General features: G+C 38.4%; 2 protein-coding genes across 2 annotated transcripts in view; one reads left to right on the forward strand and one right to left on the reverse strand.

The window, feature by feature from the left end:
• GTF2F2 (general transcription factor IIF subunit 2) overlaps positions 1-23,167 on the forward strand; it is an 87,443-nt gene that overhangs the window by 24,715 nt on the left and 39,561 nt on the right. Inside the window, exon 6 of the mRNA XM_017815107.1 lies at positions 15,709-15,790. Within this exon, the coding sequence (XP_017670596.1) occupies positions 15,709-15,790 (82 nt within the window). The remainder of the gene's footprint in view (positions 1-15,708; positions 15,791-23,167) is intronic.
• On the reverse strand, positions 3,776-5,191 carry KCTD4 (potassium channel tetramerization domain containing 4). The gene has a single exon (XM_017815108.1). The coding sequence runs from the start codon at positions 4,999-5,001 to the stop codon at positions 4,228-4,230; it is 774 nt and encodes a 257-aa protein (XP_017670597.1). The 5' UTR covers positions 5,002-5,191; the 3' UTR covers positions 3,776-4,227.

Consider the following 23,167-nt stretch of genomic DNA (forward strand, 5'->3'; position numbering starts at 1 on the left):
CCTAGGAATGGCCTGGTGAAAGAAAAATGAAAAGTCATTGTATGATGGGAGGAGAGAACAAGGGGGAAGATATGAGGGTCAAAGGATCAAAAATGGGGATTTCTACCCGGAGATGGGAAGGCTCAGGGGTTAGAAACAGTTCACAATGACCAGGGGACACTGGGCTAAACAGACCTTAGTCTGGTGTAGTGCAGCCTCGTAGTTTTGTCCTCATATAGAAATCCATGCAGTTGGTACCTACGCCAGCGTACTGTCAAGTGTGATAAGGAGCCCTTGGCTTCTCCTCTGCCAGTGGGGAAAGATGGGCATCCAAGTGTCAGTATTTTGGTCACTTTGGCAGCTATTAATATTTTTCCATGAGCAGTCATTCAAGGAATTCATAGGGGCAAGGATATTCTTTTTGGGGGGGGGTCCTACCTTCGACTGCCTCTGTCCTTTCTGCTTGGTGGCCCCTTTTCTCACCCAAGAAAATGGACAGGAGGCAAGTGGAGCTGACCAAGCCTGGGAGCAGGTTAAGTGCTTCCTTGGGGAGAGGGGAGGAAGTTCCTTTTTACTCATAGCCAAGCAGTTGAAGATCATTGGATAAATTTTGATAATTGTCATTCCTTCCTGATACTTGCAGGAGAGTTCTGGTAAGTTCATAGTGATCCAAGTCTTAATGATAGAAAGAAAAATAGAAATACTTTGCATGCACATTGTGTCCTAAAGGATGTTGTTAGAAGAACTGTTGGTATTTCTGACTTAAGCACTTGATTTTGCAGCTTTCCTATTGTCATGGTAGTTATTGAATTTGAAATTTCCAGCCTTAAAGGAAAGACTGAAGAGATAGCTGATGTATAACTGGGTACCTTTTCTGGCACACCCTACTATGGTGGAACACGAGTATCCACTGGACTGACACAACATATACAAAATATATTTAAGTTTTATTTAATATCTTTATGGAGTAAAAAGGAAACATTATTCACAGTATGGAGATTTTATGTGATCATTTTATTCAAAGCAAGACACGCCTCCACCCTAGTTTGAAAAATTACTCAAGTTTATAAGTACTTTGAAGTGTCTGTAGCTGATATGGCAGCTGATATATTCAATATACTTGTGGATTTGTTCAATGTGAACAGGGAAAAGAACGAATTTTTTACTCTATATTCCTTTCTGCTGTGTAATTCAAAGAACTGAGTGAGGTGCCTCTGATCAGAGATGGCTTGTAAAAATTTCAAGCCCTGACACTTGCAGAAATGCATGAGTGCTCATGAAAATGGGAAAAGAAGACAACACTGAAGTTAGTGTTACAGCAGATGACTTCACATGTATGCCATAGATGTCAGTGTTATTTACACAGAAATATAAAAAAGCCAGTTAAAAGTGTGTAACGTAATGAGTCATTGAATCTTAAAAAAAAGGCAACAAATCAACCAAACAACACAGGTGTTTATTTTTACTAATGATTAGAGCTGTACATTTTTCACTTAAAAAAAGGGTTTCAAGTTCTCTTTCACAGGTTAAGAGGGCAGTAGGTACTCTGAACCGAAAACCTGACAAATAAAGGCTTTCTGTAAATCTTTTATTATAGACTATTGTATAGAATATTCTTAGAAGATGTGTCAGATGGTTTGCATTTTACCTGTGATTACCAGTTTATGAATAACTTTCATTCAAAAAGTATTTTCTACAACAAATGCAGACCTATCAAATTCTCTACTGGTTTTTCATGAGTGAAATCATTATCTGATAAAATACAGGTCCTGCTTTCTGATATAAAGTGCTAAGGATTGATTCCTTGATGTTTGGCATCCTAAGAGCCCAACTGAAAGGCGAACAACCACAACATATTTTAATTAACATATATTAATTGTTTGAAATCAAAATTGATTTGGGCTTTTTTTCTTTTCAAATGCAATGACGTTTTAAACGTCAGTAAAGATCCATTACAAACGAAGGTTATAACCACAAGCATTTAAGTGGAAATGGATGATTTGACATCCTAGGAGCAACAGCCTCCTCCACTTTGTGCTGATGCAGGCTGTGTATTTGACAGCACTGAGAGCGTGCTGCTTTAAAACTTGTGGATTCGTTATGGAGCTTTTTTAGACTGTCATGTCACTTTTTCTTGCTCGTGTAGAGAATTGTGTCTACAAAGGCCTTTTCTTGTAATTGTTCTGTGTGATGGTGTTTCTTGATCTTGTCCTAGAAGATCAGCAGGATTTTGGATTTCTTTTAGGGGAGCTTTCACATTTATTTTCACAGAAGTTCTACAGATTCTTATAAGCACAAGATTACTGGTTAATGAGGATTTTTTTTTAATATATCAATTAGAAAAGAACTTGGAGGGGGAGGAGAGAAGGATGGCACGTTGATGGCATATGTAAATAATAGTATTTTACTATATTATACCTTTTGTTTGTAGATAGTTAATGCATTTGGACAAATTCAGAAAAGTTTTGGGATACATGGACAGTTCTTCAGCTTGTATACCTGAAATGTAGAGCGATCTGATTTTTAAATAGTTGAGTTTGGAAAAGTTCCACTTAGAACCACACCTTTTATGAACTGTAAGTCTGTACTGTGGGGACTGGATTAGAAAACTTGATCATTTCTAGACAGTGGATTCATTTTGAGGGAGTATTCTAGAGAGGTTGAATTTTCCCATTTGATAAAATCATACTGGAATATGGTTCAGTCACTGCTGCCTGGTCTGGAGTTGTGGAGTCCCCGTCTTAGTTCATGTCTGGCAAGGAACCTAGTTAGCAACACTTGTATGTTACAAGTGAAACAGTTTCATGTTGAAGGATAAATGGACCTTGCATTTATATTCGTAGTAGGTACTACTAAGGATTGATTTTTTTCCCTCTAAAATCCAAAACAAAACTCAGCCTGTCTTGTGTTAGCTGTTTTTCTTGGTTGTCGCTTCTACTATAGATTGTACTGCGTTCTGTTGACATTCTTCGTATTTTTTCCTTTACAAAATTGATGTTTTGGGAGAACTACTTAGTTGGGGTTTTTATTTCTTTATTTTTTATTCTTTTTTTATTTTTTTATTAGCATTTTACCTGAATTTTGTGTTCACATGAGCTGTGAATGATGATTGTGTTCAATGACAAAGCTTAAACTTAGATTTAGTGAAGCTTTTTTTTTGCCTTTTGTGATGATTTTTCAATTTGCTTTTGTGAAGTGACTGCTTTGTAATGCCTGTGGTTAAATTAGTTACAGTTGTTCTATAGAAGCTATTACAACTTTGTTTAAAATATAAATGAAAATATTTGATAAATAGTGGAGATGAGGAGAATGAAGGTTTGTTCACTCTATTACTTAGAGTGAATAATCTTAAATGCCAGCAGGTGGTCTATTCAAAACTGATAGTACTAGTTGCATTTAGTAAGCCACTGTGCAAAGCAAGGGCTCTGGTAATTGGCTGTCCTTATGAGCACAAATGATTGCTAGGAAATAGTGACTATAGCATTGTAGGATGTCATTACTGGAAACCTGTTACATTTAGCTTTATGTCAAATATTTTTATTAGCCATTTGATATGTATATATATTAGAAAATGTAGCATTCTGTGCAGATTGAACTCGTTTCCCATAATAGAATGAATCTCCCCCAGCATTATTTTGTTGGTTTACATCTTTTTGGCAATTGTTATTAGTGTAATAACATAGTATAAACTTGGTTGTGAGTTGAGAAATCATTTAAAATCAAGTTGATTAATTTTAAACTCTCTTGCAATCTTGTTTTTTGCAAATGCAGTACAATAGATTAGCATAAACACTAATGAACAGTCAAAATCGTTTATTCCAGTTAAAATCCATTTTAAATTTGTTATAAGCAAAACATATTTTAAGCCTATTTATTATGTGAAAATACTGCCACTGCTGTTCAGCAGAGCAGTTAGGTGTATGCATGTTAGTCACACAGGTACATAAAAATTCAGCTAGACTCTGCTTGAAAGACAGCAGTGGGAAAACATATTACAAAGAGCATAAAGCATTCAATCTGTGTTTACAATGTTAACAGGTAATTTTTATTAAATTCAGACATAAAATTTTCATTCAGCTTAAGTAAGCCAGAGATAGATGTCATTATGAGATTTACATACCATTAGCTCACATCAGTTGATTAGCAGCTGAGCTCTGTGGTACAAGGCTAGTTAGATACATTATTTGTGATGCCAGGAGGCTGCAGCTGAAGGAGGTTTACTGGCTGCATTGTCCTTTGCCTTTGTGATTACTTGATAAAATGCAGTGCATCACTGTGAACAATTGACCCTTTTGAGCAATCCAGACTGGTCAGCAGTCTAAATCCACATTTTAAAGCCGTCATTATAGCCTCAAACTTAAGAGTTTCCAAGGTGCAGACAAAGGTGTTATCCTCCTTCAGTACCAGTCGTGTACCATTTTCAGACTTTATGAAGTACTTGAATTGAATAATATTTGAAGATACTGAAAACTCTTCCGGAAATCCATCCAGCCTGCTTTTAGACACCAGTACAATTCTGGATTTTATTTTTGCAATGAAATCCGGAGCATTACAAAAGATTCTGAGTCCCTGTGAACGGTCGTGGCTGTCAGTTATTTCCAGGAAAGTAGTCTCTCGAGATGCTAGCTGTTCCTTCTCCCACCTTGATTTCACTGCATCCGAGAGTACCTTAAGCTGGAAAAATTCAGCTTCTTGTGCCAAAAGTTGATTTTCTCGAAACCCTTCTGGTAGAAGAAGTTCTCCATTTCGTAGGAAGTTGAGTATGTGTCTGAAAAGGAGTCCATCTCTGTCTATGAAGTAATGACCATCTGCATCAAATGGACACATTATTCTTCCGTTTATGATCCCTTCCAGAAATGAATCAGGATACTTGGTTAGTGTCTGTTTTTGTGTGATATATAGATAACCACCAACATTCAGAGTAATCAGAGACGTTTTATATTCCTTGTCTTGCTCAGAGCCTTCAGAGTTGCTGTTTTTTTCTTCGCATTCATTTTCTCTTCTGCTTGCTTTTTTCTCCATTATTGAAGCTGAGACAAAAAACCAGCTATCCTGCTTTGTTCTTGTTAGCTTGTAAAGAGGATGTTTCTTTTTAAAAAGCACCTTTATTCAGCTCCGGAACGATGTTGGAATGGAAATGCTGCTAGCATTGCTCTGACTGCCAGCTTGGGTTTGCAGTAGGTGGCGTATCAGCTGTGTGTGCAGGGTGATAGCAGGAATATGACTGTAAAGGAGAATTTGCATTTAACTGTATAAGGGAAGAAGGGTATAACAGCTGTTTGTCTCCTTCTTTTCTTTAAGTCTTAAGAAGTTTACGTAGCTTCTGGGCTTATCCACAGAAATGCATACTACTGTTCTAAATGACACCTTATCTTTAATACTTGAGGATATATTTGTAGTATCAGCAAGCCAAATCATATTTAGTGCTTAAGGTGTTAAACAGATAGCTTCATTTATGTTTCAAGGATTTTAATTTTCACAAGGCCTCTTTTGACTTTTTTTTTTTTGGTAATGAGTATAGTATTTGATGCATACAGCAGGACAATACTGAAAGGAAAGGTGTCCCTGTCTGTACAAGGGGGCTGTCATCTATGGAGTGTGTGCACATGCATGACACTCATTTATTGGACACGTGCACAGCAGTGAGATGTTTCCACAGAAGATACTCTGGAGGTGATGCTTAGGGCTTGTTGGTCTGACTGTTTTAAGTTTTTGGTGAAAGCTCTCATTTGCAGTCACAGGGAATATCCTCACCAACACAGGATATTCCAACAAGGAGCTGCAGCCTGATTAGGTTTTGCTTACTGCCTTTCTGTGTGCCACAGACAAAAACTGTTTTAGAGGGGGTATTTACTATTTATATTTGTGGTTGCTTTTAAGTCATCAAGACTGTCTAGCATCAGTTTGTTCTTTTTTGATAGAAAAACTGAGCTGCCCTGTGGAACAAAGGGTTAGTGTGCCTAGAGATAGCTTTGAACATCACATAACATTATAGCTTAGCAACACTTGAGTGCGGGGAGGCAAAACATCGTCGGAATCGAATGGCTGTCTTCCCTCCTGTGCTTTAAGCCTCTCTCTCAGTTGCCTCTTAAAAAAAGGTTTCCCCTTTAAACATTTGCAGCTTGGAGCAGGAAAGGGAAAGCTCTCCACACATCTCTGTGTGCCTTTCCTTGGGGAAGCGGACGGACGGGAGCCACAGCATGCATTCCCCAGCACAGGTGGAAGCAAACGCTTACCTTGGGCTAGATCTGGAGAGGAGGTCCCATCTTTTTCAAGATGTATTTTTCACTTTACAGGTAGATGTGTCCTGTTTTGCCTGATTAGCAGTGGAAAGGCAATTATTCTTATGTAAATTCTTCTGCTCTATTTCTAAATATTTCTACTGCTCCCACTGTCTCTAAGGCTGTTTATTGATACTGCAGGGTAATCACTATCATATTTTATTAATTGATAACTGAATCTAGCGCAAATAAATGCACTTTTTTTTTACTTTCTATTCTTCTTGCCAGGGTATCTCTAGCACTTACACACTAAATTTTTCTGCTGCTGTATGTGATATATTAAGCAGATATTATTCATTAGGTTTGATTTATCAGGAATTAGTCATGGTTTTGTTTTTAACTCTTTGATATGATGGATATGTTCATCATAACTTCAGTTGAAGGAATTTCAACTAGTTTCTAATTTTTAAACATTTGGATTTTTTTTCAAAATTAAATCCTTTCATGGTTATTGAATTAATAATTGAGAAAATGAAAGAGCCAATTAGTTTCAAGTATGATTTTTTTTTTTTCTGTTACAGGTGACATCCGTTCAAATTTAGTTTATTGTCAAGTAATGGAAAATTTACTTAATGGGCTTAGATCAGGCGTAGCTACAGTATTAAAGCATCTTATAGTCTGTTAAACTCTAAGAGAATGATTTCTGTGGTGCTTGCATCTTACACAGTGAACTTGAAATACTCTGAAACTGAACTACGAGTGTCCTGGCACAGGTGAGAAGGAGTTTACAAGGAGAGCAGGGATTTGTAAAAGATAAGAAATTTTCCATGGCCAGTTAAGCCGTCTACACTTTAAGAGACAGAAGTTACAGAACAGTATCTGCTTACTTAAATTTTCATCATCTTCTCAGTGTTCTAACTCTTGCAGTTGAAATTTTCCACTTTGGTGAACGAGTAAGTATTCTTTGAAAGATCATGCAAAATCGTTCTAGTAGTTTGTATGATAAAATATTCAAAATGAATTTGATGTGGAAAATATACTCTGTGGAGTTCATGAATATTTACATTTAAACCTTTGAGACTTGAAAAATTTAGAGCTGCTGTAAAATTTTCATCACCACAAACCCATGTAACTTCATTTCACTTCAGCTGACAGTCATCTGTGATACAAAATTAAAGCCTGGCATTTCTTGGTGAAAATTTTCCACTTTCTGTGCCATACTACAAGACTTTTCAAAAAAGCCATGGTTATTCCTGTGCACTCAGTGATACATATGGTATTATCGTGCTTGTAGTTTTAGTGGGGCGGTTTCATATAGCTCATTATTTTATGAAGGTGTAGCTATGCTGGATTTCCTTTTTTCTTTTTGCCCGTGCACTGGAAGATCATCCAGAAGTTCATTTTGGCAAAGATATGGAAGTATTTCTTGCAATCAAGTTCGAGACTTTGACCGTTTTTGTGCTTTGAGAGTCTTTTTTTGTTGTGTACCAGTGTGACAGCTGAGATATGCTAAATGCATCCCAGATCTTCTTCCTTCCAGCTTGTATTGAGACAGAGTAACTTGTTGCTGGGTGCATTCCCTTGCTGTGAGTGAACTGTCTGTTTCTGCCCTATCCAGCTGAAGTGTCCCACTTGCCGATGGGTGTAGCTAGCAATCCTGAAATGACTGCTGCTTCACAGATTATCAGTGTCACCTGTATGCTGGGATTGGCCATTCAAGTAAGGAATAGTGCCGGAATCCAACAATTGAAAGCATATTGTTTTGGTTCCATATTAAGCCAGAAAATATACTAAGCACCCTTACACACACTTAGGAGAGTGGCTGTAGTAGTACTCAGTTTCCAAGTTAGTCACCCTTTGGGTTGCACCAAAGGGCAATCCACAGAGCTTTTCAGTTTCTTCTCGGTCAGACAAGCCATCCTGGAGACAGTGAAAATGCAGTGCTGGTATTTATCACTTACATAGAAAAACAAAACCAAGGAGGAAGAGGCTAGCCTGCTGCTCCTCATTCTGCCCTACAAATTTCCTTTTGGAAAATAAGGTCACTCCCGCTCAGTTTCCACCCTCTTCCTGAACCTCCTGGTCTGGAAGCTTGAGCGTGCCATGGAACTGAGAATTCAGGTCCAGAGCACACTACAGAAAAGTTGGTGCTTTACCAATTTTTCAGCTTACCTATCCAAAGAGTACCAGCCTCTTTGACAGTCTGCTGTCAGTGAAAATAACCTGGGTTACAGAAAGCAGCTACTTTTATTTATTACAGTACAAAAGGATATGAGGAGAAAACTCAGCTATAAGACGGAGAGAATTTTAGATGTGTATTAGGAAGCCATGCTAATGAAATCCATTTGGGTTATTGAGGCAGCTTACTTGCCATTTAATGTCATAACACAGAAAATTGGCCAGGTTGTTGGACAATTAAACCATTCAGTAGCTCCTGTTTCACGATGTTGGTAGCATAGATATTCTCATTCTAGTTATATCTCCAGATGTTGATTAACAGCCATTGAAGCTGTTACGTAGTAACAGCTCTACATAGTAATTAAAATTGAAGGTTTTCAAATCAGCAAGTCTGAAAAATTAGCATTCAAGTGATGGCTTAAGGTCCATCTGTTTTTTTTATTTTTCTAATTTTTATAAGTTTTATAAGTAGCTATAAGTAGGTTTTAGAAGCAGCAGCACTTATTCCCTTACCTTTAGCATAGTAACTACAACCCTTTTACCCCAATTCCCCATATCAAATATCCCCTGAATTCCTTTAGCAAATGTTTAGTCTCTTGTCAAGGTAGGCCTATTCTGTTTAGAGAACACTCGTACTTTGGCCTAAACCGCAGAGTACAGTCAAGAACTGGATGACTATGTGCCCCCTGTACCCTGAAAAAGATGAAGAATGATGAAGAGAGGGTCTCAGAGACACCAGACCCAATTCCCAAGAGGCGTGACTGAGGGTGGACCAGGGCAAAAGCCGGGGGTGGAAAATCTGGGATTGGACAGGCAGTATTATAAATTGTAACATCTATAACAGAGAGGCACACTCGCGTCTTGTAGCTTTATACCTAGGCACAAATTAAATCCTTTCCTTATCTCACCTTCAAAACTAAATTGTCTTGGAGTTTTTTCTCCCTGAATTTTCTTTTAGGCATCAAAGAGTTTTCAAAGGGCTTTCTAAGAAACTATTCAGGTTGCTGTTGATATTTTTAATAATTTTAGAGCACTGCAGTGCTACGAGACTGGAAAAGCAAATGCTGTGCCAGTATTTGAAAGGTGAATTGGATGACACAGGTATTTAAATATGAAAAGGTACTGTATGAAAACCAATAAAACATCTGACTTGGAAATCAATCAGTTAAAAATTAAGGGAAAGCAATATAATACTAATCAATATGGGTGGACAGAAAATGGGTGGTGCCAAATTTTTTTGCCCTCTTTTTTAGTTAGAATTTGTTCAGAAAAGCGGATGATGTTTTTTCTGTTAAATCTTGCAGTATGTTTCATTTGTCATTTTGTATTAGAATGTATATATACCATATTAGTTTTCCTATAATTTAGCTATACAAAAATTGTCTGCAGGCTTCAAACTGGGAAATGTTAAGTAGAGAATTATCACTCAAATGTTCCTGTGATTTGGTTCTTGGTCCTATGTTTTTTAGTGAGCGACCAAGAAAGAGATAGTTACTGGTGATCTTGGAGATGATACTGATGAGAGTGTAATCAGTAAGGCAGTACATTGCTGATGCAGAACCCTTTGGATTGTTGGTTGGGATAGTATTTTAACATCACCAGATATGAAGTTTATATGCCCAGGAATACACTCTAGACAGGGCTTGCAGTGTATATGTTTGCAGGAGAGTTAGGGCAGAGACTCTGATCTATGTATAATACATCACTGGCAACTGAGCATAAGGTCATTTTTCTGTGCAATGGTCAGTAAAACAAATGTAGGATGCGTCCTTGGATTCCTAAATAAGGGAATGCTAGGTGAAGACTGGGTGATCCTTTTCTCTGGTTGCATAGCTGCTAGGGAAGGGTGGTCTGAGAAGGGCACCAGCTTTGAGGCAACCTTTTGAATGCAAGAGAGGTGCCATAAAATGCCTTTAGTCTGTAAGAGCAGAGCTTAGGTCTAGTGTAGGGGGGGGCTATTCCATGTCCAGCCAACACATGTAGTAGCTGGGAAGCTGCACAGCAGTTTAAGTGAGCAGAGTGGACTTCCAGGGCTTCCAACTTGGATGCTGGTGTGCTGGTTTTGGCTGGGGTAGAGTTAACTTTCTTCACAGTGGCTGTTATGAGGCTGTGTTTTGGATTTGTGCTGAACACAAGGTCGATAATATAGAGGGTTTTTTTTTTATTGCTGAGCAGGGCTTACACAGAGCCAAGGCCTTTTGTGCTCTTCATACTGCCACGCTGGCAAGGAAGTTGTGGGTTCATGGGAGGCTGGGAGGAGACACAGCCAGGACACGTGACCCAAACTGACCAAGGGGATATTCCAGACTATATGACATCATGCTTATATATGTAAACTGTGGGAAAGAAGGAGGAAAGGGGGAACGTTTTGAGTGATGGTGTTTATCTTGCCAAGTAACTGTTGTGTGTGATGGGGCCCTGCTCTCCTGGGGATGGCTGAACACCTGCCTGCACGTGGGAAGCAGCAAATTAGTTCCTTGTTTCGCTTTGCTTGTATGTGTAGCTTTTGTTTTCCCTATGAAACTGTCTTTACATCAGCCCACAAGTTTCCTGTCTTTTACCCTTCCGATTCTGTCTCTAATCCTGCTGGTGGAGGAGTGAGTGAGTGGCTGCGTGGGGCTTGGTTGCTGGCTGGGGTTAAACCATGGCAGTCCTTTTTGGTGCCTAATGTGAGGCTCAAAGGGTTTGAGACAATGACAAATTTGATGGGAATGTGCTAGATTGAATTTATCACTTAGTGGTCTTCAGCTAGAAATGAGCAGGCTCATGCTCAGTCTGTGGGGCTTGGTTGCTGACTGGGGTTAAACCATGACAGCTGGGAAGCAACAGCCCAGCTTCTACCAGTCGAGGAACTGGAAGCACATGTGCCCATAGCCTCTCCTTACTGTACTTTCTTCTGCTTTTTACCGCTGCCTGAGAACCATGCATACTGAGTAAGGTATTCATCTCCTTCTTCCTTGGCACTGCCCACAAAGTGAAACAGTTGGTAAAGGACCAGATCCTGTCCCACATGCTGTCAAGTCTGGCTGTGATAGACAACGTCTCAGGAGAGAAATTCATGAACTGAACTTTTTCAGGCCAATAAGAATGATTAAGAAGCTGAAAAAATGGCATAATGGAAGATTCAAGGAAACATGATTTATTTTTATTAGGCTTGATAAAGGTGAAGAGTGCATAAGTGCATGGATGGGCAGAAATGCTTTCCTAGCAGGCTCTTCAACCTAGCAGTCAATGGTCTAATAAGACACAGTGGCTGGAAATTGGAGCTGAGTGCAGTCAAACAGAAGACTGATACATTAAAATCTCCAAGTCAGCCCATCTCTCTCTAAAAACTCCAACAATCTAATCCCTATCAGACCATATTCTGCACAATTTCAGTAAATTTCTTTTATGCCTGTTTGTGAAAATTGCCTTAAATGCTTTTACCGCATTCTGTTCATTTGATAATGATTGTCAGCAGGACTTGAAGCTGGAATCAGCATCTCCCCAGCATCTCTCTCGATCGTCTCACTGAGACAACAGTTGAAATTACTTTATGACTTAGCACCAGGGCATTTGGGCAGGGACGTCAGGGTGAGTGTGCAGTTGGCAACTAACGATGAAGCTATGGGTCACGTAGACCAGCCTGTTGGGAGCTGCACTGACTGTATTTGTACCTGCCATCCCATTTAGGGCAACTGAGAGCATAAGACACTTGGGAAAATGTTTTATTTTCCCTTCTCATCACTGATCTTAGCTAGTCTTCCAAACCTATTTGTTTATCTTGTACTATCTGCATTAATTTGAGTAGGTATTTTTAACAGGGAATTGCCACTTTCATGCCTTATTCATCTGTTACCTTCTAGGCTGATGTGACTATGGAAATACCAAGGCAGATGTGTAGCACTTTGGATGTTTTCCAGTGCAGCTGTGGTCCTGCAACAGAAGACAGACTCAAGTCTCTGAATTTGAGTTTGGTGAATGAAGGCTGAGTGGGCTGCAAAGATAGTAAAAACTGTATTCCCCCACTACAGTCTTGTATCAAGAGGTTTGCATGTGTCTTTGCAGATTTATTCTGCTAGACTCTCTGGGTATGTTAAAATGCTTAAGAGGGTTCAGGGAAAATGGGACATAAACCTTGGCTTTTGGACAGTGGTTGAGCTTAGACATCAGACAAACTTAGCTGCAAGGCAGTGTTCTTGGAGACTGTGGACAGCCTCGTACTGTGAGGCGACTGGAACATTTGATCTGGATTCGACTGCAGAAGTCAATCTGGATCAGAGGTAATTAAAAGAGGGTATTAGCCAAGACATCGAAGAGGAGATATCCAGAGAAGTTGTGGATGCCACATCCCTGACAGTGTTCAAGGCCAGGTTGGATGTGGCTTTGAGCAACCTGGTCTAGTGGAAGGTGTCCCTGCCCATGGCATTGGGGTCGGAACTAAGTGATTTTTAAGGTCCCTTCCAACCCAAACTATTTTGTGATTCTATGATAATACTAAGAATAAACATGCTTAATTGGCAGGTTCATTTCCTAAATAGTTGGTATGGGGGAGCTCTATGCTTACCTATCCTAATCCTTAAAATTTAAAAATAATTCGAAAATTCTGCAAGGTGCAGGGAGATTGATGGTGACATGTCAGTGTTCGGGCAGCTGGGCTGGATTGCTCAGATGAATATAGGTTAGCAAGCCTTGAACCTGTGCCAGAGAAACTAGAGGAAAAATTGTTATGGAGTTCAAGAGGTAGATAAGATTGGAAATAACGCAAATGCTAGCAAACATGGCTTTATGCAAGGGTTTTCTGGTCAAACAAACCTAATTTTGTTTATTTGTTTATTTTGAAGATTGTGAGTTTAAAGTAACAGCATGCTTAGCATTTCATATTGCACATAGAGTCTTGTGACATTCCGATTTATGTATAAAAAAATCAGCAAACACAGAACAAGATGAAAAACTGACAGTTATCAGAAAGTAATTATGAATAGGAAGCCACGGGGGTTGTAGTTTGAAGGGCTTCCTCCAGGATTAGCGAGGAGGATAGTAGTGGTAAGTGAGAATCACTGCTTATAAAATGTCATGATTGACACAAATGGTGGTCAGGCAGTGAATAGCTATGACAGGACTGTCACGGTGTGACTGGGATCACTTAATTCACAGAATCTGCCAAAGGCAATTATACCCCTAGGAACTGGGAATGCAGAGCACATAGATAAAATGTGAGGTTAGAAAATACTCAAAGTAGTTGTGTTAGTAATATAATAGCCAGTCAGCTCCGTAAACCCTCAGATCTTGATTTTTAGAGACAAACTGATCTTAACACAGTTTAGCCATCTAAACATGAAGTGGTCATGGGACACAGACACCACTGTCCTGCCCCACCCCCCCAAAACCAAACCGCAAAAAAACACAACAAAAAAAATCCAACACAAGGCAGATCACTGAATTCTAAAAGAAGTGGAACCAATTTTCTTTCAGCGGTCTCCCTTCTTCCCTCTCTCAGCTGAATTCAGAGATTGAATTGAGATGGCTGAAGTGAGGTGAGAGAAATTCCAGCTCCTGTATCTGTTATTTAACCTCCATGTATGTTTTTTGTAAGATCAGTACAATAGTATTATATCTGGTTTCTGGTCTCTGTATTCAACTTCATTTCAAGATTGAACAAGATGCAAATAAGAAACCCAAAATTGATTTAAGTGTGCCATAAATGCCTTGTGATGAGATAATGCATGGGCTTAAATTACTTCATTTATTGAAAAGATGGTTGAGAAATGATTTGATTGCTATGTGTAAGTACTTTCAAAGGGAGAAAACACCAGGTACTGAAAGACTCTTTATGACTGTATAGAGAGTCATAAGAAGAACCAACTGCTAGAAGCTGGAGTCAAATTCTTATTAGAAATTAAGCAGCAATATTAGTACGACTAGCCACAAATAGTATGTACAAATAGTACGACTAGCCACAAGGTTCTGTAGAGAAGAAAGACAATAAGATTTTTCTATCTGTAATACAAAGGAAGTCAGGCAAATTTGCCAAATTGTCTCTCCTGACCATAAACCTAGGAATCTGCAAAACCAGAAGTGTTTTAATACAAATTTTCTTTATTTCATTCAAAACTATCTGAAAAAAATATGGCATTCTTATTCCCTTCAAGGATTACCAAGAAATTTTAGATTAAATCATTTTAAAATACATGATGTTGGAGTAATTGCTCTCTGCGTTATTCGGGGAGAGCAGACTTAGATTTGCAGATGTAGTAATATTTCAGTCTATAAGGTAATAGAAAAATCAGAGGTGTCTCAGAGTGCCTTGTGTTACTTGGCATCAGTACATCTAAGCATTTCTGTTATCTTTTGTGTTGCCAACTGGAAGTGACAATGGCAATGTGGTGCCCTACCCCAACAGCAAGACAAGACTCTCTGTTGGAAATACATTTTAAAGAGTGAGAGCTAATGAAGCCATTAAAGCTCATTGTTTGTTGTATGGCAAGGCTGTACTGGCGATGTCCAAAAGAGAGGAACAAATTGACAGGCTCTCCCCTCCCCCCCATCATTATGCATTAGAACATTGTAGTAGAGATGCAGGTGTTTGCCCACCATCACTTCTCTCTTCCTTTCTACATCAAGTTGCTTTTAATTTTTGGGCTTCCCCACCTTTATTGAGTAGGCTGTTACTGCTCTGTTAGTCATCATCGCTTTAGGCAAAAAGGTGGTCTCGTTGGATAACAGCGACTGTCACGGAGGTGACTGTACGGAGACAAGTATTAGCTAAAATGCATGTACGTGATGTCCTAGGTTATTAACTGAAAGTTTTTATTTCTTTTTCCTGAGTGTTAGCATATGTTGTTCCTTTAGTGAATTTTTTTTTTTTATATTGTAATAAGATGAAAGTGTGTTACTCTTTTCCTGAGGATAGGAATAAAATTAACTTTCATTTTACTGTCCACTAATTTTGGATACTTGATAATTGATTCTCTTTGTACATTATGTTTTTATAGTCACTGACTATATTCATTGCACATTTCCAGAAAGCAGTTCCTAGATAATCAAGAGTGCAACATCTAGAGAAAGGAGTTGCCACTTCTTACTTCAAATTTGATCTTTGTGTTTCATTCTTAATATATAAAACATCTGAAGGCAAAATAAGGAAGTCTAGAGTATACCAACTGTGCAAACATGTTTTTCCTGCTTATTTCTTTGGTGTCTAAATATCAAATATTTTAGAACTTTATTTGAGAACTTGTAATTACATTTTATTTAGTAAATTCTTACTTAGTGAGAAATAATTCAAATTTTGACCATGTTGGTGACACTCATTTTAATGTCTAGTTTTGCTTGGTTTTTTTCATTTTAGATAAACTTGCCTTGGAAGGAATAGTGGTGCAACGTGCTGAATGCAGACCTGCAGCTAGTGAAAATTATATGAAGCTGAAAAGGTAGGAGTGTTTCATTACGAATGGATATGTGATATCCGACTTTGATGCTTTTATTATTGCCTTACTAGGGATGGATGACTTCAGTATTATCGTGGTCTTACTTCACATTTATACAGGATCAGAACTGGTCTTGCTTTTGGGGTGGATTTACAGTAGGGAGGGAATGAAGGCTGGCGTGGGACTTGTACCTCCCTCTGATTTTGTCTGGTGGGATGATGCAGACCTCTCTGTCCTATCATATGTCCTATCATATGTTCATATGTCCTGAACATATGAATGTATGACTATATTCAAATATGATTGAAGCTGAATTTCCTGAAGACTTAAAGGTTTACATTGGTCTGTTCAGGACACACTTCTTGAGTATGGGTTTCGCTGTGGATTGTCCAAGTTTAATTCCACTTAATACTGTGCCATGTTAGACAAAAAGAATCTCTGAAAAGATATTTAAAATGTCCAAAGTAGGAAAGAGTTTGTGGAGAAGTGCTGGACATAAACTGGCATGCTTGCTAGAAAAGGTAATGACTGAAAGTATCAGAAGTGGTATGGAAACCACAACACATACATTTAAAAAAAATCATTTAGTGACTTCTAAAAAGTTCAGCAGATATGTCTAGAATTGTGATACATGTGATTCATGTATCTTATGGATAATTAACTTTATGATGTTCTCTAGTAATAAATCAGATTTGGGATTGAAATGTGCATTGTATTAAGTGCTTCTTTATATATATTAAGCATGTGAGTTTTCATTAAATCACCCTTTTGTACTGTGAGTTTGTTGTAAATAGAGAAATTCAAAGCAGGACATTTCAGGAAAAGAATCATGTGCGACTAGTTTTAGAATTGTCAAAAGAAATGCAGAAAAGGCAAAGCGATGTTTTTCTCTAATTCCTGATCTGTTTTCTATGTATCATATACATTTTCAGTATCTTATGTTTTATTAACCTCCTCTGTCATCTAAATTGCTCCAGTATTTCCTTATTGCATTCATTCATTTTCGAGACTTTATGTTCTAGCTGTTGGCCAATCAGTACCCTAAGTTTGTTCCTGTGCAGTGAACTGCTTCATTTCAGACTGTGTTTTGTGATTGCTATCATGGTTTTTGTCATCAGGGGGAAATGGAGTATGAGGCGAACGTGATGGTGGCAGAAAAGGACTCATTTCAATCTGGCAATTTTAAATATACATGAATATAATCTGTGGGATGTATTTGCTTCATAATTGTTCTAATTACAGGTTTCCTGATCCAAGTGCTTTTTTGCATTTTGCACATAGTTGATCAGATAAGCTGCTTCTGGTAAGGCCTCAGCAGGAGACTGAAACAGAACTGATAGCTTTAATTATGTGCTACCCAAACTTTGAATTTTTCAGCATTCTGCTTTCTGTCTCACATGCATGCAGCCCCTCCTGGTATTCAATTTTGTCATATTCAACTCCTATAGGAGCAACAGAAGTACAAACATGAAGGCAGATTTTGTGTTTGGTATTGTTGTTTTTTCTTTCCTGCAGAAAAATTGTCAGGCTGTGTATGCCTACTTTCTAGTTTTCCATGTTTGTAAAGATTTTTTTGCCTTTTACCAAGAAGTTTTAAAAAAAGTAATCTGATCTGTTGGGAATCAGCATGAGATTTAGCAGATCTAGCAGTCACACCTTCAGAAGAAATTGGGTTTTGTCCAAATACTGTGTCTGGTATTTGAGTAGTAGGATCGAATTTTTCACTCCCTTTACGCTCTCCCACCCTCAACATGCTGCAGTCTGTATTTGTGCATAAAAAAGGGTGACAGTATTAAAGATAAAACACATAAGTTACACAACCATGTTATATTAAACCATTTTATTCATTTTTCTGTTTACTGTTGTGCTTTGTATGAGACAGACTCTCCAAAGATGAACTTTATAATATTGACAGAACAGCAAGTCTATTGTGTAGGCTTTAAGTGTTACAATATTAAGTTGAGTTGGGGAGGAAATAAAATTAAAAGATAAATACAGTTGCTTCAAACTTTTAAGATCTAGAAAATTAAGTTAAGCTGCACGCTCTCAACAGCTGTAATCGTTTGTTTTCTGAGAGCTAGCAATGACCAAAAGAGATTATATATCTCCTGGTATTAAATGCAGATATGGATCCTGTCTGTTTTACCATCTGTATCTGGGTCAACAAGATCAGCTGATGGATGCATGGTATTTGATTTCCCTGCTGCTCAATAGAGTTTCAGTGAGAGGACAAAGCAATGGTCTTGTGATGCAGTTGCCAGCAGTTAGGTGGGAGATAAGTGTGACATGTGGGTTTCAGGATGAATAATGAAAACACAGAAATTGGTGAAACGTGTGAGTGAAAGTGTTATCGGGTGTAGTAGCTGGGAGAGGTTTTTCCCCAAGAAGCAGGTTTTGATATGATTACAGGAAGGCTGTAGATGACTGATGTTCACAACACTTTGAATACAAGGTACAAATGTGTGTCTAGGGATAACTAGCTGGAAAGGTAAAATAAAGGTTGTGTGACCTTCACTTGGTGTTTTCTGTTTTGGAAGTTTTGTTGTTGGCAGATTTATTTAATTTTTTTCAATTTTCCTGAACTTCAAGTTCTAGAAGGAGAACAAATACCATGAAACTCCTGGAATCCTGCAGGAGTAAAGCTTTGTGCTGTTGAATTTCCTAGAAAATTTTTATTAGCAATGTATTTGTTCTTTGTAACAGCTTAATGATTAGTTGTACATTTGCAATTACTGCTGCTGATGCTATTGAGGCTAGCTGGAAAATAATGTGTGGTTTCCAAGCACCTGTCCTGATTTCTGTCTTGTGGGAGTGGATCTCATGATCCCATTTAAAATATTTTAACTGTGTGGGGGGAAGAAATGAGCAGTCTATTCCCAGCTGCAGACAGTTTTACTGTGCAGTGGTCACAGAAAATACTGTGTCTACACTATACTTACTGTTTGATAGTTCCCCTCTTTACATCCTCCCTAACCAGTCCCACCCAACCTAGACTATTTTCTTCATCTTACTGTAGTTGGCTTTCCACCATGAAGATGCATTATCTGTACCTTTATTTTTTCTTTCTGTGCGCAAGAGATTTTTGCTTCTTTTACATTAATTTCGTGATCCCAGTGTTTAACCACCTTGGGATTAATGGCTCCTCAAAAAGAACGATCTCCCAAGAGGCTTGTCTGTACTGGGAAAAATGGGGAACCGGGAGAGAGGAGTCCCCCAGACATTCAGGATCTCTTAAGCTCCAGATGATTTGAGAGGAGATGAGAATAAGATGTTGATACTCGCAAGGGGCTTTTGCTATTCACAGAAGAGGGGAAATGGGGGACTGGCATGCACCCCATCTCAGATTCTTTCTGACGAATTACCTGTTTCTATCCTTCACTGGTCCTCATGTCTATTCTCTTTATCCCTCTCATCATAGCAAATTCTCTTCTTCCCCAATTCTTTCTCTGTCCCCCTTTCCCATTTTTGTTTGCTTCTGTTTCTCCATTTCCTCACAGGAAAAAAAAATTTTTCAAAAATATTTGGAACACATTGGTATCATATACCTCAAACTACTACATTTCATTTTGAGGTAAAGTTGAGAAGAAAAAAAAACAACTAAGAGCAACTTCTGCAAAGCTCCAATTCAAACTGATATTGTCAAGTTCAGTAGCTACAGAAAGCTCTAGAGGGCTGCTCAGGTCCTCTGCAATGTGATGGCCAGGCACCAGACTCACAGTTCTCGGAGGAGGTTTTGAAGGTGCGTGAAACTGCAGCTCTGGCAGTTGTCAAGTGCACTGTTGGATAGCACTTCCCCAACAGCAGGGGATGGCAGGCAAAAACCGAGATAAAATCAGAGCCCTTGTTTAATTCTCAAATGTGCTGCTGAAATACTGGTCACCTTTCAAAATGGATTTTGGAAGACTCGGATTCAACAACACCTAATCTGAACTACCAAACTGTCACAAACTGTACAAAATGAAGAAGATAAAAAAAAAAGAGTCCCAGGATTACCTAAAGCCTGCAAGAGCCAACATTTAACACTGCAGTGAGGCTGGTAATGCCTACAGTTCTCTTAAGTAACTTAAAAATACATTTTGAAGTATGGTTAGTCTAAAGTGGTGATTGCCAATATGGCAGCTTGTAACAGGATTGCAAGAATTCTGTATATCTTTTTGCTTTTTCCTACAGGAGTTTTTTACAAAGAGTAGGATGAAAGTCCTTAGAATAAGCTAGTGGAAGAAACATGCATGATAGGGTTTTAGAAAAAATGAGTTGCAAAATGTTCTAGAATAGTTAAGGAACTTCCGTGTTTGAAAAGTCACATGTCTTTACAACTACACTGTGGAGGCCTCTAAAGTCCAGACATTTGGTGGTCTGTGTCAAGCAAGTGAGATTTATTAGTGCATATGAGTTGCTCACCTTCTCTAAAATACTGTGAGAGTATTGACTGACTGACAGTTCAGTATATTGCTGAAAATGAGCATTATACCAGTTCTTTTTTCACAAATAGCCCCTACTAGCAGAATAAGATTAATAACTTGACCAACATGCTGTTTCATATATGTTCTTGTAGATATGCTTAGTTGGCTATGAATTCTTTTCCAAAATGAATATGTGTGCATGCATTTGTGCATTTTCCACAAAAGCTGACATGCTGCACAAAGGCTGCACAGTTTGTTTGAGGTGGGAGGCCATTTTTATGCAAAGCTGAGATTGCATCTGCCTCCGAGTCAATACAACCTTGATTTTTCAAATACCGAAGATCATTTTCTATGGCTCAAAGTAAGATTCAGCATAGTACAAAAATACATTCCTCAGGATGATTTGAGTTATTCATCAGATACAAAAATATAATTTTTTTCCATGTGCTAAAATGTTTCCAATCACAGTTTGTCTGGAGAATTTTGTGGAATTTGTGAAAAATTATCTATTAATCATGTCCATAAGGGTACTGTTAAAAGACGTATTTTATATTATTCTTGTGTTCCTGGACACCCACCAGTTCTTACAAGTCAAGCAAATAGTTTTCTGATTGTGAACAATTGAACTGCAAAGTAACAGCCACACTAGTACTGAAGTCTCTTTGTCCATTTTTAGTCCATTTTTCACATTTTTTGAAGAGACTAGTGGAGAGAAGCAAGTAAGAAAAATAAGGTTAAAGACAGATCAACTCGGCAGCACAGAGGAGTGGTTATTCCCCATTTCAGGGGTCAGGAGAATTGCTTTTGTTGGTTTGCTATATATTTCTTTGTGATCTTAGGTTCTTTTCTCTGTCTCTCGTCCTTTTCATTTTGTCCGTCATGTTTTACTGTTCTTACAAGTGGTGTTCTGAGACTGGATTTTAATTGGTCTTTTATATTACCATGCTTTTTTGTTCAGTGATATGAAAAGGTCGTAATTTTGGTCTCTGCTTCCAGCCATTATAATAATGCTAATAAATAAGGAATAGCTGATGTTGGTAATGCAGCAGGTATTTTATCATATTCCTCTTAAATCTGCAACTGAATGCAGAAGGTTAGCATGTTCTTTTTACCCCATTCTTGTCTTCAGCTTCTAGTAGCCAGATGTATATGGGCTAATTGGGGGGTGGGGTGGGTTTTGTAGGGAAAAAAAAGAGGCATGGTACGTTCCTTGTTTTGATACATTTTCTGGCATATGAATTATATTAATTGTGGAAACAGATACTTTCTTAAATTCTGGGAGAGACCGTTGATCTGATCACTGGATCTCAGTTTCCTTCCTTTTTGTAAATGCCTGGATACAAAAGATGAAAAGTGTAGGCTTACTTGGTGGCTGACTTACCATTCTCCTTTTGTTTTAACTTAAAATGACTTTGTTACGTGTGACATGAAATTTACCTTCTTTCTGTTTTTTAAATATCATCATTTCCAGGTTAGAGTCACAGTATAGTTGAGCTGGGAAGGGAGCTCTGGAGGTCATCTAGTCCAAACACCCCTGCTCAAGCCAGGCCACCTAGAGTTGGTTGCCCAAGACTCTGTCCAGACTCCCCCTTATTTCTCTGGAATTGAAATAGTTTCTTAACAGTGAGCATAGTGAGTGTGTTCTGTGCCTTTTTAGAAAGGCATATTGCTGAGAGAAGTCTAGCATGAAGGTCATTTTCAGAAAGAAGAGAGATTGCATGTATCATAGGGAAGATACATATTTAAGAAGAGTTTATAGCAAATACTGCATGGATTTTTTTCCTTATACCTTGAGGAAGAAAATCAATAGTCGTGATTGGAGAGTTCTCATTGTTCTGGTTTTTTAACACCAGAGTTCATGAAACAGTATTCCTCTTCTGCTGGTTATACTGCTCCTTTTCCCCATTGCATTTAAGAATATACCTAATTTGCTTTTATGGTAATTAGCAAAAAAGCATCCATTTCCTTTTTATCTGCTGAAAGGGTTGAGGCTAAAAATAGTCACACTGGAATATGTTCAGGCTTCAGTCGTAGCCAGCTTCTTCAGGCTGAAAAAAAGCCTCATTTAGTACCATTGCTCAGCACCAGAAGTTCTGGATATTTGTAATTCCAGTAAACCTATATTCCTGTCAGTGGCACACATTCCTTCTCTTGAAACCAATGTCTTTGGTGTCGTACAGTGCTGGAGGGCTTTTAACCTTACTGTTAACAGGACTACAATAATTATGAGGATGTCTCTGCTGCTAAGGTGCTTTGCAGATTTCAATGAGGGACTTGTTTAGTACATAGGGACATCCTTCCTCTTCCCAGGGCAGCACCAATTCCTTCTTTTCATCTCTTTTCCATCTGTAATATGGAAGTCACACTATAGTGGGTGAAAATCTGAAAGAGGGTTCAGTTTTAGCTGTCATGAGTTACATGTTGTTACTAGACATGTTAACCTTCTGTTCTCATTTATCATCCCATTTGACCCTGCCAGGGAAAGTGGGATAGCCAGCTGATCTTAAAAAGGCCATTTCTGTATCGATGTTAGCCTTTAGATGTAAATCTTCATTTTCGCTGTTGCAGAGCAGAGCTCACTGAAGCTCATGTGTCTCTTCCTGGCTCCCATGCCAGATGCTATAGTCATGCTGCGTACTGCTGGTGTTCTGGGTTCTGCAAAGCTGCTTTGGCAACTACTAGGCTGATAAGTTTAAATTTTCACAATATGTAGAATGTCAGCACCATAGCACATCTTCTATTTTTAAGCAACTTTGCTCGCATACTACTGGTGATATTTAGAGTTTGTGACATACTACTGATGATATTTGGAGATCAGTAGACTAGTATCGTCCAACAGTAACCCTGATGCCAAGGAGCTCCCAAAGTTATATGATATCCCTGAATACTTAAAGTTATCCTAGTGCAAAATCAAAGATTAGAATCAGGTGGCAAGTTCTGTCTGTGGCATAGTAATTTCCTGGCTTACTGAAGTATT

Source organism: Lepidothrix coronata, unplaced genomic scaffold, assembly GCF_001604755.1.
Source record: "Lepidothrix coronata isolate B3197 unplaced genomic scaffold, Lepidothrix_coronata-1.0 Scaffold48, whole genome shotgun sequence".
Taxonomy (NCBI): domain Eukaryota; kingdom Metazoa; phylum Chordata; class Aves; order Passeriformes; family Pipridae; genus Lepidothrix; species Lepidothrix coronata.